We start from the raw sequence: 16420 nt of genomic DNA, 5'->3' as shown, positions 1-16420 counted from the left end.
CAAAATAATTTTTAAATCTTACTAATTCATGCATTCATGCCTTCATTTATAAAATACAGACGCTGCATGCTAGAGACTGTTCTTAGTACTGGTGTCATAGGCACAGATAAAGGATAAGGTTCCTGTGGTCATGGAGTGTGAGGGTTAGAGCCATAAAAGATCAGGTAGCACTCTGTTAGAGCTGAATACACCAAACATGAAAAGCACAAAAATGGCTACTGATGGTTTTAACAGTTTAAATGGTCATAATGATGGGACTTTGAAGTTTTAAATTGGCATTTTATTTAAGCTTATTAGTTAGTTATCTTTAGCTTTATGATGATACTAATGTGAAGATAGTACCTAAAAATCTCATTTGATCTTTCTTGAAGATCTTATCAATTACTGCAGTGGTCACTTGATGTGCATTGTCTTGGCTAATTGTTACCACAACCCTGAGATGTGTTCTGTTATCCCCATCTTAACGATGAGGTATCTGAAGGTCCAGACTCACCTATGAGTTAAGCTATGTGTCTACATATGAGATTTAAGCCAGCTTACATTACTTCTGGGTCCAAAATCCATGATATCACAGGTATATTTGGTTAAATTTCAAATACTAGCCATGTAAATGCCTGTTGAAACTTTCTAAACAAAATTGAGATGTAAATTAGATGTTTGCAGCAGTTTGTGTTTTCAAATAAAGCTCTTATAGTATTAGTGAATTATAGCATTTTTATTTCAGATCCTAATTTGTCTTTGTCTTGGATATTTTATAGAGAGACCCAATAATTGCAAAACAGCTCTTTGGCAGCTTGTTTTCTGGAATTATAAAAGAGATGGATAAATATAAGACCGTGTCTGAGAAAAACAACATTACTCAAAAGTTGCTCCAGGACTTTAATCATTTTCTTAACACCACTTTCTATTTCTTTCCACCTTTTGTCTCTTGTATCCAGGTAAGAGTCTATATATATGCTTCATAAATATGCATTATCTACTTTGCCATCATATGACTATGTCATAATAACTTCATTTGTTTCACAAGCTGAAGCACAAGGTATTTGAGTAGATGTGCTCTGTGTGGTTAACTCTTCCCAGATGGGTAGGTGTGGTTATTTGTGTTTTTGTGTGTGTTTTTTTTTTTTTAAAACAAGCATATAGGGGCGTCCGACTCTTGGTTTGGGCTCAGGTCATTATCTCAGAGTCCTGGGGTCAAGCCCCATGACAGGCTCCATGCTCAGCGGGGAGTCTGCTTGAAGATTCTCTCCCTCAGCCCCTCCCCCCCACTTGCACTTGCTTTCTCACTCTTTTTTTCTCTCTCTCTAAAATAAATGGATGAATATTTAAAAAAAAAAAAACAAACCAAACTTATATTGGACTGAATAATTAGAAATCAGCCTTGGTATAAAAGTGTTCTGATTTTTAATAAGCCATAAGCCAGTCCCTTCAGTGTTATATATATATAACAAGCCCTGCATGGTATTAGTTGTTTTCCCTTATATACTGTTTCACCAGATTATTTCTTGCCTCCTGATTGCCTTCAACAGATGTTGACTGAGCATATTCCTGACTTTGTTCTAAGTGGTGGGGATGGTGAGTGATGCAAAGAGGCGCAAATCTCTGCCCTCCTGGAATTACAATGGGTGACAAACAATAAACAGACAAATACAGAAGATAACATGAAGTAGTCTGAAGTGTCATAGAACTTGAGTACTACAGAAGCACTAGTGTAATGTAGGGTAGTAATGAAGCAGGGAGGGAGACAGCCTCTTGAACAGGGTGGGGGATATGTACCATGATAGATATTTAGGCGGAGTGGTCAGAGAAGGCCTTTCTAAGGTAGTACAGTTTGAACAGATGTTAATGTAGGCATAGTTTCAGTACTAACTAAACATGCTTACTAGAAGGTTACTTTTTCATAAAAGGAATGTTTCCTTTGCCATTCAAAACTTGGATCATTATAAAGTCCTTAATAGAAAACTGTTTCAGCAATTGCATTACTAGGTATTTACCCCAAAGATACAGATGTAGTGAAAAGAAGGGGCATGTGCACCCCAATGTTCATAGCAGCATTGTCCATAATAGCCAAACTGTGGAAGGAGCCCAGATGCCCTTCAACAGACGAATGGATAGGTCCGTATATACAATGGAATATTACTCAGCTATAAAAAGAATGAATACCCATCATTTGCATCGACATGGATGGAACTGGAGGGGATTATGCTAAGTGAAATAAGTCAAGCAGAGAAAGACAATTATATGGTTTCACTTACATATGGAACATAAGGAATTGCATGGAGGACATTAGGAGAAGGAAGGGAAAAATGAAGGGGGAGAATCAGAGGGAGAGATGAACCATGAGAGACTATGGATTCTAGGAAACAAACTGAGGGTTTCAGAGCGGAGGGGGGTGGGGGTGTGGGTTGGCCCGGTGATGGCTATTAAGGAGGGCACGTGTTGCATGGAGCACTGGGTGTTATACAAAATGAATCATGGAACACTACATCAAAAACTAATGATGTATTGTATGGTGACTAACATAATATTTAAAAAAAGAAAAGAAAACTGTTTCAATTCATTTTAGTATTTTAAAAAATTTTTTAATTTAAATTCTATTTAATTAACATATAGGGTATTGTTAGTTTCAGAGGTAGAATTTAATGATTCATCAGTTGCATATAACACCCAGTGCTCATTCCATCAAGTGCCCTCCTTAATGCCTATCAACCAGTTATCCCATTCTCCCATCCATCTCCCCTCCAGCAACCCATAGTTTATTTCCTATAGTTAAGACTCTCTCATGCGTTATCTCCCTCTCTGTTTTCGCCTTTTTGTTTTTCCTTCCCTTCCCCTATGTTCATTTGTCTTTGTTTCTTAAATTCCATATATGACCGAAATCATATATTTGTCTTTCTCTTATTTCACTTAACATAATACCCTCTAGTTCCATCCACATCATTGCAAATGGCAAGATTTCGTTCTTTTTGATGCATGAGTAATATTCCATCGTATATAGGTATCACATCTCCTTTATCCATTCATCTGTCGATTGACATCTGACTCCTTTGATATTTTCACTATTGTGGACATTGCTGCTATAAACATTGGGGTGCAGATGCCCCTTCAAATCACTGTGTTTGTGTCCTTTGGATAAATGCAATTGCTGGATTGTAGGTAGCTCTATTTTTAACTTCTTGAGGAACCACCATACTGTTTTCCAGAATGGCTGCACAACTTTACATTCCCAACAACAGTATAAGAGGGTTCCTGTTTCTCTGCAGCCTCACCAACATCTGTGTTTCCTGAGTTGTTCATTTTAGCCATTCTGACCAGTGTGAGGTGGTATCTCATTGTGGTTTTAATTTGAATTTCCCTGATGCCCAGTGATGTGCATTTTTTTATGTATCTGTTGGCCATTTGTATGTCTTCTCTGGAGAAATGTCTGTTCATGTCTTCTGCCCATACTTTCACTGGATTTTTGTTTTTTGGGTGTTGAGTTTGATTAGTTATTTATAGATTTTGTATACTAGCCCTTTATCTGATAAAACATTTGCAAATATCTTCTCCCATTCTGTAGCTTATCTTTTAGTTTTGTTGACTGTATCCTTTGCTGTGTAAAAGCTTTTTATCTTGATGGAGTCCCAATATTTCATTTTTCCTTTTGTTTCCCTTGCCTTTGAAGACATGTCTAGCAAAAAGTTGCTGCAACCGAGGTCAAAGAAGTTACTGCCTGTGTTCTCCTCTAGGATTTTGATGGATTCCTGTCTCACATTTAGGTCATTCATCCATTTTGATTTTATTATTGTGTATAGTGTAAGAAAATGGTCCAGTTTCATTCTTCTGCATGTGGCTGTCCCAATTTTCTCAGCACCGTTTGTTGAAGGGACTGTCTTTTTTCCATTGGATATTCTTTCCCACTTTCTCGAAGATTAGTTGACCATAGAGTTGAGGTTCCATTTCTGGGTTCTCTGTTCTGTTCCACTGATCTATGTGTCTGTTTTTATGCCAGTACCATACTGTCTCGATGACAATTTTGTTATATAGCTTGAAATCTGGAATTGTGATGCCTCCAGCTTTGGTTTTCTTTTTCAACATTCCTTTGGCTATTTGGGATCTTTTCTGGTTCCATACAAATTTTAGGAATGTTTGTTCTAGTTCTGTAAAAAATGTTGATGGTATTTTGATAGGGATTGCATTGATGTGTAGATTGCTTTGGGTAGCATACACATTTTAACAATATTTGTTCTTCCTATCCATGAACATGGAATGTTTTTCCATTTCTTTGTGTCTTCCTCAATTTTTTTCATAAGTGTTCTATAGTTTTCAGAATACAGATTCTTTACCTCTTTGGTTAGGTTTATTCCTAGGTATCTTATAATTTTTGGTGCAACTGTAAATGGGATCAATTCCCTGATTTCTCTTTCTTCTTCATTATTGTTAGTGTATAGAAATGCAACTGACTTCTGGGTATTGATTTTAATATCCTAGGACTTTCCTGAATTTCTGTATCAGTTCTACCATTTTTTTGGTAGAATCTTTTGGATTTTCCACAGGGTATCATGCCATCTGTGAATAGTGAAAGTTTGACTTCTTCTTTGCTGATTTGATGCCCTTTATTTCTTTTTGTTGTCTGATTGCTGAGGCTAGGACTTCCAGTAGTATGTTGAAATAGTAGTGAGAGTAGACATCCCTGTTGTGTTCATGACCTTAAGGAAAAGCTATCAGTTTTTCCCCATTGAGGATGATATTTGCTGTGGATCTTTTGTATTTGGCTTTTATGATATTGAGATATGTTCCCTCTATCCTTACGTGGCAGAGAGTTTTTATGAAGAAAGGATGCTGTGTTCTGTCAAATGCTTTTTCTGCATCAATTGAGAAGATCCTTAATTGATTTCTGGTTGTTGAACCACACCTGCAGCCCAGGAATAAATCCCACTTGGTTGTGGTGAATAATCCTTTTGATGTACTGTAGATTCCTATTAGCTAGTATCTTGGTGAGAATTTTTGCATCCATGTTCATCAGGGATATTTATCTGTAATTCTCCTTTTTAGTGGGGTCTTTGTGTGGTTTTGGGATCAAGGTAATGCTGGCTTCATAGAATGAGTTTAGAAGATATCCTTCCATTTCTGTTTTTTGGAACAGTTTCAGAAGAACAGGTCTTAATTCTTTAAGTGTTTGGTAGAATTCCCCCAGGAGGCCATCTGACCCTGGACTCTTGCTGTTGGGAGATTTTGGCTTACTGATTCAATTTCTTTGCTGGTTATGGGTCTGTTCAGGTTTTCTGTTTCTTCCTGTTTCAGTGTTGGTAGTTTATATGTTTGTAGGAATGCATCCATTTCTTCCAAGGTGCCTGATTTGTCGGCATATAATTGCTCATAATATTCTCTTATAATTGTATTTCTTTGGTGCTGGTTGTGATCTTTTCTCCTTCATTCATGATTTTATTGATTTGGGTTATTTCTCTTTTCTTTTTGATAAGTCTGACTAGGGGTTTATCGGTATTATTAATTTTCTCAAAGAACCAGCCCCCAGTTTCATTGATCTGTTCTATTGTTTTTTGTTTTTTTTTTTCATTTCTGTATCGTTGATTTCTGCTCTACCCTTTATTATTTCTCTTCTCCTGCTGGATCTAGGCTTTATTTGCTGTTCTTTTCCCAACTCCCTTAGGTGTAAAGTTATGATGTATATTTGAGACCTTTCTTGTTTCTTGAGGAAGGCCTTTATTGCTATATACTTCACTCTTAGGACTGCCTTTGCTGTATTGTAAAGGTTCTGAATTGTTATGTTTTCATTTTCATTTGCTTCCATGTATTTTTTTAAAATTCTTATTTAATTTCCTGATTAAGCCATTCATTCATTAGAAGGATGCTTGTTAACCTCCATGTATTTGTGTTCTTTCCAACTTTTCTGTTGTGATTGTGTTCAAGTTTTAAAGCATTGTGGTCTGAAAATATACATGGTATATATTTTTTTGTACCGCTTGAGACCTGATTTGTGACCAAGTATATCATCTATTCTTGGAGAACGTTCCATGTGCACTCAAGAGGAGAGCATTCCATGTGCACTCAAGAGGAATGTGTATTATGTTGCTTTAGGATGAAATGCCCTGAATATATCTGTGAAGTCCATCTGGTCCAGTGTGTCATTCAAAGCCTTTGTTTCCCTGTGGATCTTCTGCTTAATGATCTGTCCATTGGTGTGAGTGGGGTGTCAAAGTCCCCTACTATTTTTCTATTATCATCAATGAGTTTCTTTAATTTTGTTATTAATTGTTTTATATATTTGGCTGCTCCCAAGTTGGGGGCATGAATAATTACAATTGTTAGATCTTCTTGTTGGATAGACCCTTTTATTATGAGGTAGTGTTTTGTTTATCTATTATAGTCTTTGGTTTAAAAACTAGTTTGTCTGATCTAAGGATTGCTACTCCAACTATTCTTGTCCATTAGCATGATAAATGGTTCTCCATCCCCTCACTCCTCACTTTCAATCTGGAGGTGTCTTTGGGTCTAAAATGAGTCTCAGCATATCAATGGGTCTTGTTTTGTTATCCAATCTGATACCCTGTGTCTTTTAATTGGAGCATTTAGTCCACTTACATTCAGAGTAATTCTTGAAAGATAGGAATTTAGTGCCATTGTATTTCCTGTAAAGTCACTGTTTCTGTAGATTGTCTCTGTTCCTTTCTGGTCTTTGTTACTTTTGGGCTCTCCCTCCACTCAAAGGATCCCCTTTAGTATTTCTTGCAGGGCTGGTATAGTGGCCACAAATTCCTTCATTTTTTTGTTTGTCCTGAACCTCTTTATCTCTCCTTCTATTCTGAATGACATCCTGGCTGGATAAAATAATCTTGGCTGCATATTTTTCCCATTTAGCATGTTGAATATGTCATTGCCAGTCCTTTCTGGCCCGCCAGCTCTCTGTGGACAGGTCTGCTGCCAGCCTTATGTGTCTACCCTTGTAGGTTAAGGACCTTTTGTCCCAAGCTGCTTTCAGGATTTTCTCTTTATCTCTGAAATTTGTAAGCTTTACTATATTATGTTGGGGTCTTGACCTATTTTTATTGATTTTGTGGGGGGTTCTCTTTCTCCTGGACTTGAATGCCTCTGTCTTTCCCCAGATTAGGGAAGGTCTGATCTATAATTTGTTCAAATAAACCTTTTTCCCCCCTCTCTCTCTTTATCTTCTGGGACCTCTGTTACTCAAATATTATTTTGCTTTATGGAATTACTGATTTTTTGAAGTCTCCCTTTGTGATCCAGTAGTAGTTTTTCTCTCTTTTTCTCAGCTTTCTTATTTTCCATCATTTTGTCTTCTATATCACTGCCTCTCTCTTCTACCTCATTTATCTTAGCTGTTAGAGCCTCCATGTTTGACTGCATATCAGTAATAGAATTTTTAATTTTGTCCTGATTAGATTTTAGTTCTTTTATTTCTAACAGTAAGGGATTCTCTAGTGTCTTTTATGTTTTTTCAAGCCCAGCTAGTATTTTTATAAATGTTTTGATTTCTAGTTCTGACATCTTACTTTTATCCATATGGATTAAATGCCTGGCAGAGAGTAGTGCCGCCTGTTCTTTCTTTTGCGGTGAATTTCTCCTAGTCATTGTATTCAGAAAAGTAAGAAGGAAAGAAAAAAACAAAATAGCAAAAACATCAATAATAACCACAACAAAAACCTCAAGAAAGGTTTCTGGTATATACTGTGTACACTCTGCTGTTGTGTTTTGGCTGCTCTTTCCCACTGGTCCTTCTTCTACAGAGTTCCTCCTTGCTTGCAGTGGGTAGTGTTTTGACCTTTAAGTAGGTGTGGTTTGATTTCTCAAGTTAAACTTGTAAAGGAAAAAAGAAAAAAAGAGAAGGAAAAAGAAAAAGCCAAACAAAAACAAATTCTGGTCCAAAACAAGAGAAAGGGAAATGGAACAAAAATGGATACAAACATACAAACAATAAACTATAAACCTGACTGTAGAAAATAAGAAACAAGGAAGGAAAGAAGAGTAGGGAAAGAAGAAAAGAGAAAAAATGTAGCCAGGTCCAAAAAATAAGAGAAGGAAACAATTGAACTGACAACTGAACAAAAGATTATAAGCATGATACAAAGAAAGAAGAAAAAGAAAAAAGAAAAGGGAAAAAATAGTAAAGGATGAAGAATAAAAAATAAGAAATAGAAAAATAGAAAATGAGAAAAAAAATTAAGAAAAGAGGGGAGTAAAAAACAAAAAAAAAGAAGCAAGCCTTGTCCTATTTCCATTGGAGGGTGAGGTTTTGGAACTGTCTTTAATCAGTGGACTTGGTAGATATGAGGGCTGTGTTGGTCTTCTGCGGGAGAGGCTTGCTGGGCTGGTTCACAAGGTGACTTGCCCTTTTAAAAATGTCCCTGCCAGGCACTGGGGTACAGTGTAGTGTAGGGAATTCCAGAGTCCACTGGAGGTGCTGTGTTTCTCTCTGAAGAACTGCTATGCTGGTGGGAGGAAGGAGAGAGGAGTGGTGGAGGAGATAGAAAATGGTGTCACCCAGCCCTCTTGTCCCTGGGGAGTGAACTCCCAGCCGCACTGTTCAGAAGCCCTCTTAGAAAAGCAAACAATCTCCCGTGTCCTGTTGTTTCATCAGTTCCCTGCCCTAACCTGCCTACCTGCCTGTGCCTGGACCGTTGGCACACCCAGAGACATAGATCTGTATTTTATCCTTGGCTGGTGGCTGGGATTCAAAATTCCCAAGTTTTAAAGGGCCTGATAAGGTGCAGGCCCAGTCCCATCCCAGGAGGAGAGGCTTGGGTTGTGCCCAGCACGGTCCCATCCCAAAAAGCCATCACACAGCTTGCTCAGAGGCTAGAATTTATGGTAATGCTCAGCAAAAAGTTAGAACCAGGTTATTGGTAGTCTGCACTCAGCTCTGTCCCCTACTCTCTGTCCCAGAAAAGCCTTTAAAAAGGCTTGACTCTATCGTGGCAGACAGCAAAAACTACGGCCGTTTAATTGCAATCTGCTGCAGTCTCTGCTTTCTGCTCAGTTCAGCCACGGAAAAGCAGCCACTCAGCACACACACAGAGGTTTAAGCCTGCTGTGGCTCACAGCAAAAAGTTAAGAGGTTTTCTGCCCTCTGTGTGCACCTGTGACCCTGCTGATGAGCACCACTCAATGGTTCCAGCTGGCCTTTGGTCCTTTGAGAGGCTAAATACGCACTTCCAAATGCCCTCTGGAATGGGTGTGGTATCTCCCTGTGCAATCCACGGGATCTCCTCACTGTGGCTTATTGTGTGGTCCCTATGCACCGGGCTCTTTCCCACTTTTTCCCTCTTCCTGACTTTGCTCTGAGAAATGGGTTCTGTCCCCTTCATGGCCTTGCGGCTTTCCTCTCCCCCAGTTCAGGGCTCTGAACCTTGTATCTGCCCCATTCTCTTGCTCCAACTGTGCAGATTATTTCCTTAATCCTCTGATCATCCCAAAATACTTGAATGTTGATCTGGTTGTATTTGAAAGACATGGCAAGTTCAGGGTCCCCCTACTACTCTACCATCTTAACTCTTCCCCCCAAAGCCCATTTTTGTACTTGTGTAACTAGTAACCTCGCTGGAGTAATTTAGAGTATATATTGTTTAATAATATTTATCAGTAGTTTTGGTTTGCAAACTAATTTGGTAATAATTCCCTGAGATGAAATACTAGGTTTTCCTGTTTTGTTCTTTCCTATGTAGCATGAAACTGTTAATACCGTTTCTTTTTATATATTCTATTTTTATTGGTTTATAATTTACAAGTAGAATTCCATCATTGTTTTTTTCTTGGGTACACTACAGATAAGATTTGAGAAATTATATTGAATTAGCCAGTATTTTAAAATAAGTTTCTCTTTACATTGTATTCCAAAGTGATTTTTTAAATTCTGAATTCCTAGTTTTGTCCCTATATATATATTTAAAAGCTAGTTTTCTCCATTGTTGTTGAAGAGAGTCATTAAATGCTATTAAGTAAATAAATGGCTTCTACTCACTCTAGAGTTTGCTCTTCGGCATTGCCTATGGAGAAAGCAGCATGAATTCAAGTCAGTGCCTGCAATCTGCAGCATTTACTATTATGACTTTCTGTTTGTGGTTCATATCTTAAAGTATGATTTTTTTCCTCTCTCCATGAAATCTCAGTTCATTTGGCATGGCATTTACATGAGTTCTTATTCTAGTAAGCACTATCTCTCCGAGATGCCACTTCCTAACCATGACATCCCAGAGTGAGTTTCTTGTCTGCTGTATATCCTGTATTTGTCAGATTACCCTAACTCTACCCTCAAACTGGAAGAAAAATCCATTTAGCCATTTTTCCATGACACAGTCAGTGACTGGCAAGCAGATATTAATTTGTCCTACATGTATGCTATTCATTGCTTGTTTGATCTTTATAAAAATTTTGATTTCTTTATGAAGCACTTCTGGAGGATATTGTGTGTGTGAATCTCTAAGAACTATGGAATATTTGAAATGAAGAAATGTCTCTTGCCTTCACCTAATACGGTGAGATAAGGGTCCAAACAAAGAATATTGTTATTCCAGTAGATCGTCAACATTTTGAAAATTAGACTTCATTACTTTATTCTGTTTTGGAATTTATGAAAAGTGAAATCAGTCAACTGAAGTTTTTTTGCTTAGCAAATCATTCTTTATAAACTGTCAACAAGATTATACAGAATAGTCAATCTTCTTGAAAATAGACTCACAGAACTGATTTAAATTATGAGAATGTGTTTACGTATAAAGGAATGATATACCAGTAATAGTTGTTTACTTATTTAAAACTTTCACCAAAGACTTCTATTGGCAAATGGGAATAAATCTTAAGCTACATGCTGTCATGGACAACATTGTTTACTACAATGTCTAGAACATAGAGGACATTCAGTAAATATAGAATGAGTTGATTCCTTGAAAATTAAAAGTATGCTTTAAAGATTTTATTTATTTATTTATTTGCGAGAGAGAGAGAGAGAGAGAGAGAGCGCGCATGCACGTGTGTGCCCTTGCACTAGCAGGGAGAGGGGCAGAAGGGGAGGGAAAGGGAGAGAGAGAGAGAATCTCTCAAGTAGACTCTGTGCTGAATATGGATCCCGACGTGTGGCTCTATCTCACAACCATGAGATCATGACCTGAGCTGAAACCAAGAGTCACAGGCTCAACCGACTGAGCCACCCAAGAGCCCCCAAAATATATTTATTTTAAAATAGTCTTATGTAATTCAGGGTTTCCCTTTCTAAATTAGAATGATGTTATCTCAAAATCTGATACCCCAATTAAGACCAAGAATTTGTGTTATTAATTGAAACAGAATTTTATTTGGATTTTTTTTCCTATACCACTGGTTCCTTGCAAGAGCGACATTTTTGTTTGCTAGCTTGCTTTGGAGAATCTGTATTCTTTCAAGTCCCCTAAAGTAGAACTTAAGTTGGCTTGATCAGACTTAGCAAGTGGTCCATGTTTGGCACAGCTGCGAGGAAAGTATTGTGTTTGTGGCTTGTGGGGGACTGTCTTTACTGTCTTTTCCAGATATCTGCATATATGTGCAGAGACACACATGAAGTACGTGCCCATATTCGGGTTTGTTTTAATGAAAATGCGTCCATATTATTTATAATGTTCTGTATATTGATCTGTAGTTTATTTTTTATTGGTGTATATAGGACTCTCAAATTGAGAATTACAAAGTAAAGGTCATAAAAATTCTTGAAATCCTCTAATTCAATATTATTGTGAATAAGTTAGCCCCTGGGTGGAAGGAGGTGAGAAAAACGATGCTAAAGAGTGTAACAGAGATAAGTATAACCTACTTTTTGGTGATTGGATATGAAATTTTTGTGTTTCAACTGCTTTTCTCACCTTGAAATAGGCTAAATATTCCTGGAAACTACAGTTGTCATTTGGATATATAAATTATATATACAAATTTTTTTGTGTTTTTCTAGTGGTTTTCTTGCTTTAAATTAACGTCTGAATAGGAAGTGTAAAGTAAAAGGTTATTTCCTCCTTTGAGCAAGCTGAATGTTGAGGAAATTTTGTTAATAGAATTACACAGAGAAATTTTTGGTTATATCACTACTTATGTCAAAATGTTCTTTTATGTTTAGTAAAATGACTTATTTACTTGTGAAGATACAAAGTACCACAGGCAAAATAGCTGCATGTGTTTGTGGTTTCACAGGAAATCAGTTGCCAACACACAGACTTGCTGAGCCTCGACCCAGCTTCTGTCAGTGCTGGCTGCCTGGCCAGTCTGCAGCAGCCTGTGGGCATCCGCCTTCTTGAGGAGGCCCTGCTCCAACTGGTGCCTCAAGAGCCACCTGCCAAGAGGTTTCAGGGGCGGACTCGCCTCTCTCCTGATGTCATCAGATGGATGGAACTTGCTAAGTAAGCTCTGTGATCCAGACTGTTGGGAGAACAGTGAATTTGACTGAAGTAATACAGAAAAAAAATGTTTCATTCTGCTGGAAAATGAGCAAATAAAGTTGATAGTAACACTTTTGCAAAATTTTTTGAAAAATCTCTCTGGTGAAGTACCATTCCGTAAGTCAAGAATAGTTGTCACAATGAGGAATGTCTTGTTTCAGGAAAGAGACCACCAATGAACCCTGTTCTTTCAGTATACAATCTTTTTGGACTGAGGGTGTTATTTACCAAGTTTAGTTTCCTGTAGCCTGTGGCCATAACTTACAGTTTTATATGTTTTTACTGCTTTATTAAACTGAATAGAGGATAATTCACTATTTTTAGCAGGACTCAAACTTTTAGAAACAATTTAATACAATTACTTTGTTTATTTGGGAAAAACAAGTTCCATTTTGTCATGTGCCACTTTGCATCATGTCTGATTTTTTCCTTACTTGTGGTTTTATCATAAAGCCAGTGCCTAATTCTGAGAAGGATGTTAGGTTGAAATTAAATTTGAACTTCTATTTTCTAGTGCTGATTGTTAGATCTTCAGGTTCTAGGAAAAAAGAGAGTAAAGGTTAGGGTGGGAAATCCTTGTACTATTCACTGTTTTATAGTCATTCATATCTTTCTTTCTTAATTGGGCACTGTGTGTGAGCAAGACATTGTGTCAGCTGCTTAAAAGAATTAGACATGTCTCCCAGACTCACAAAACTAGCCATCCAGTAGGACATGTATGTACTTACATGCATAAATAACCATACATGAAATGGAAAGTGGTGAGTTCTCTTGAGAGGCAAAATAAATACAAGGGCAGTTAAGAGGGTGCATCTTGGCTAACACTGATTCTACCTATTAACCATTTTTATCCTGTTGTTTCAGATGTATAAGTGAACAGTCAGTAATACTTTCTATATTTAATATTTTCAGGGAATGAGACACTCATCTAGTGTGTATTTGCTGGGTAAATGAAGTATACAACTTTTAAGAGCCTAAACTTTAAGCATTTGTTTCTAACTTTAATACTTCCTCATACTTCTGGGGCACCTAGGTGGCTCAGTGAGTTGAACACCCAACTCTTGGTTTTGGCTCAGGTCATGATCTCAGGGTCCTGAGATCGAGCTCTGCTTTGGGCTCCACACTCAGTGGGGAGTCCGCTTGGGATTCTGTCTCTCCTTCTACTCCTCCCCCTGCTTGAGCTCTCTCTGCACTCCTTCTCTTTCTCTCTAAAATAAATAAACTTTTAAAGAAATACTTCCTCATACTTTTGTGTATATAATATTTTGCATTCCTTTCAAACAGAGTACTAAGAACATAATTTTGCCTGTTCATGTTATGTCAGGGTCATCATTTTGACCATGTTACAGTGTGCATCATCCCGGGAACATGGGGCCAGTGCAAGGTGGATATGAGACTGATCTGTTTTCTGAGTTACTGGAAAATGGTTGTAGTTTCATCTCCTCTTGGCCCCTTGGACTGTGAGCAATTATCCTGCCTCCCATCTCCCTACTTCTGTCTCTGATTTGTTACCCATAACCCTCTACAAACAGAGCAAAGAGAGGGCCATGTCTACTAGACTTTTATCTAAATTTGGAATCCTGGGGCTTCTGGGTGGCTCAGTTGGTTAAGCATCTGCCTTCAGCTCAGGTCATGATCCCAGGGTTCTGGGATTGAGTCCTACGTCGGGCTCCTTGCTCAGCATGGAGTCTGCTTCTCCCTCTCCCTGCTCTTGCTGTCTCTCTCTCTCACTTTCTCTCTCTCAAATAAATAAATAAAATCTTTAAAAATAAATAAATAACTTTGGACTCCTTAGGCTCTGATAGAGCCCTTTGAGCTTTTTTGATGTAATAAATACATGAGATTTCATATCTGAGAAAGGACCAAACTTCAGGAGAGCCAAGGAAGAAGCAGTCCTTGCTTGCTGGCTGGCCAGGTGATTGCAGCTTCAGGAAGAGATGACATTTGTGTTGAGACTTAAGAGATGGGGGAAAAAATTCCAGGGGAAGGGAACAAACTTATTAACACTTACTTGAGAATATTTTAGTGGGGAAGCTTGGTTGATGGGGTGAAGTAGATTTTTGTTAATGTGAAGAGAGGAATGAGTGCTCTAGCAAATAGTAAGGCTGTAAGAAAATTACTTGTCAGTAGAATTGAGATGGCCCATAGCATGTGGATTAACACATGGCCTTATTAGGACCAGGATTAATTTTTAATCACTCTGGATTCTTGACTGTGTTCCAAATTTTAGGTATAGACAGGATTTCAAATAAGTCACCCACTGATATGTGCAATGTTACTGTAATGGATTAATACAAAATAGTCTTATTATAATGAGGCAGTTTATCCATTGTAAACTTAAGATATTTTCAGATTTCACTCTAAATGCACTTTAGGATAATCTCTGTCTCCTGTATGACTAAAGTAGTAAAATCTAATGGTAACTTCACAATGTCTAAGATTTTATATTTTTAGAAAACGAAAATAACATATATCCTTTTTGGCTAACATAATGTGGCCTCTTGATTTAATATCATTTCATTGGAATAAACACTTTAAAAATATTGGCATATTCGTTGATTTGGACTTTTTTTTTGGTTTGTGTTTTAGACTGTATAGGTCAATTGGAGAATATGACGTCCTCCGTGGTATTTTTAGCAGTGAGATAGGAACAAAGCAAGTCACTCATAGTGCGATATTGGCAGAAGCAAGAAGTGATTATTCTGAAGCTGCTAAGCAGTATAATGAGGTAAAATTGATCTCTAGCAAATATGTCAGTCGCTTAAACACTTTTTTTTTCTGAATGGAAAAACTGTTAGCTTTAGAATTCAGAGCTTCATTAATGTTTCAACTTTATTCCTTAGTTATTACACAAACGTTAATAATGGAATAGTTCCATAATAACCAAATGTGAAATAATTATTGCTTTATCTCTTATTCTTTTTAAGAAAACATCACTGAATAAAAGAGAGAGCATTTCATACCAAATACTGTAAAACTGTAAGATGTTATTTCAGTATCTGCTGTTATTATATAATTCTATTTGGGTAGATTGTTTTCCTTTAGTAAATAAAAACTTTATGAAGAGGTAAGTAAGCATTGGTTTTGGGAAGATGGCTATAAGTTCAATTTTGTACATTTTGTGTTTTGATTTGCCAATGGCTATCTAGGTATAGATGTCTAACAAATAGTTGAAATTGAGTCTGTGATCTATGAGATTCTTGAATAAGCAATCCAGGTTGTAAAGTCATCTGCAATTTTCAGTAGATGTCCCATTTTCTGATTTTCAATCTAAGAACTCTTTAAGTGGTAAATAACCCACAGTATTGATTTAAATCAAATTTTGGGTCATCCAGAGGCTTTAGTTTATCAATTGGCTTCATTTGTAAGTTTCTCAGAGAAATAGTTTCCTCTCGGTTTTTATGTTCATTTGTTCCCATAAGATTTGTTTGGTTTATTTTCTTCTATTCAGTGTTACTCTGTTTTCCCTTTTCTCTCCCCTTGTCATAAATCTGAAAATGATTGTTCTTAGCATGAATGTTAACACTACCTATAGTACAAATGTTTTCATATTTATATTCTTTCCAACTTTGTAAAATGAAGTTATGAACTTTTCTTCATAAGGCTCTCAATAAACGAGAGTGGGTGGATGGTGAGCCTACGGAAGCTGAGAAGGATTTTTGGGAACTTGCATCCCTTGACTGTTATAACCAGCTTGCTGAGTGGAAATCATTGGCATACTGTTCTATAGTCAGTGTTGATAATGAAAACCCTCCAGATCTAAATAAAATGTGGAGTGAACCATTTTATCAGGTGGGTAGAATTATTTAAAAGATTTATTTATTCATTTTAGAGAGAGAGAAAGAGAGAGAGCATGAGCAAAAGGGGCAGAGGGAGAAGGAGAGAGAATCTCAAGCAGACTGTGTGCCCAGTGCACGCAGAACCCTGAGACCATGACCTGAGCAAAACTGAGAGTCTGATGCTTAACTGACTGCACCACTAAGGCACCCCCAGTAGAATTGTTTTTC

The 16420-nt window shown here is 37.3% G+C and overlaps 1 protein-coding gene across 4 annotated transcripts in view; it reads left to right on the top strand.

Moving 5' to 3' along the window:
* Window positions 1-16420, top strand: part of PRKDC (protein kinase, DNA-activated, catalytic subunit) — a 225093-nt gene that overhangs the window by 146282 nt on the left and 62391 nt on the right. For all 4 annotated transcript variants that reach the window (XM_026516499.4, XM_026516500.4, XM_044390365.3 and 1 more), the window contains 4 exons: window positions 759-938; window positions 12169-12374; window positions 15003-15141; window positions 16017-16205. In XM_026516499.4, the coding sequence (XP_026372284.1) occupies window positions 759-938; window positions 12169-12374; window positions 15003-15141; window positions 16017-16205 (714 nt within the window). The remainder of the gene's footprint in view (window positions 1-758; window positions 939-12168; window positions 12375-15002; window positions 15142-16016; window positions 16206-16420) is intronic.

The sequence above is a fragment of the Ursus arctos genome, unplaced genomic scaffold (genome assembly GCF_023065955.2).
Source record: "Ursus arctos isolate Adak ecotype North America unplaced genomic scaffold, UrsArc2.0 scaffold_6, whole genome shotgun sequence".
Classification (NCBI taxonomy): Eukaryota; Metazoa; Chordata; class Mammalia; order Carnivora; family Ursidae; genus Ursus; species Ursus arctos.
The sequence above is the reverse complement of the archived record's forward strand: the minus strand, read 5'-3'. Positions and strand labels throughout refer to the sequence as shown.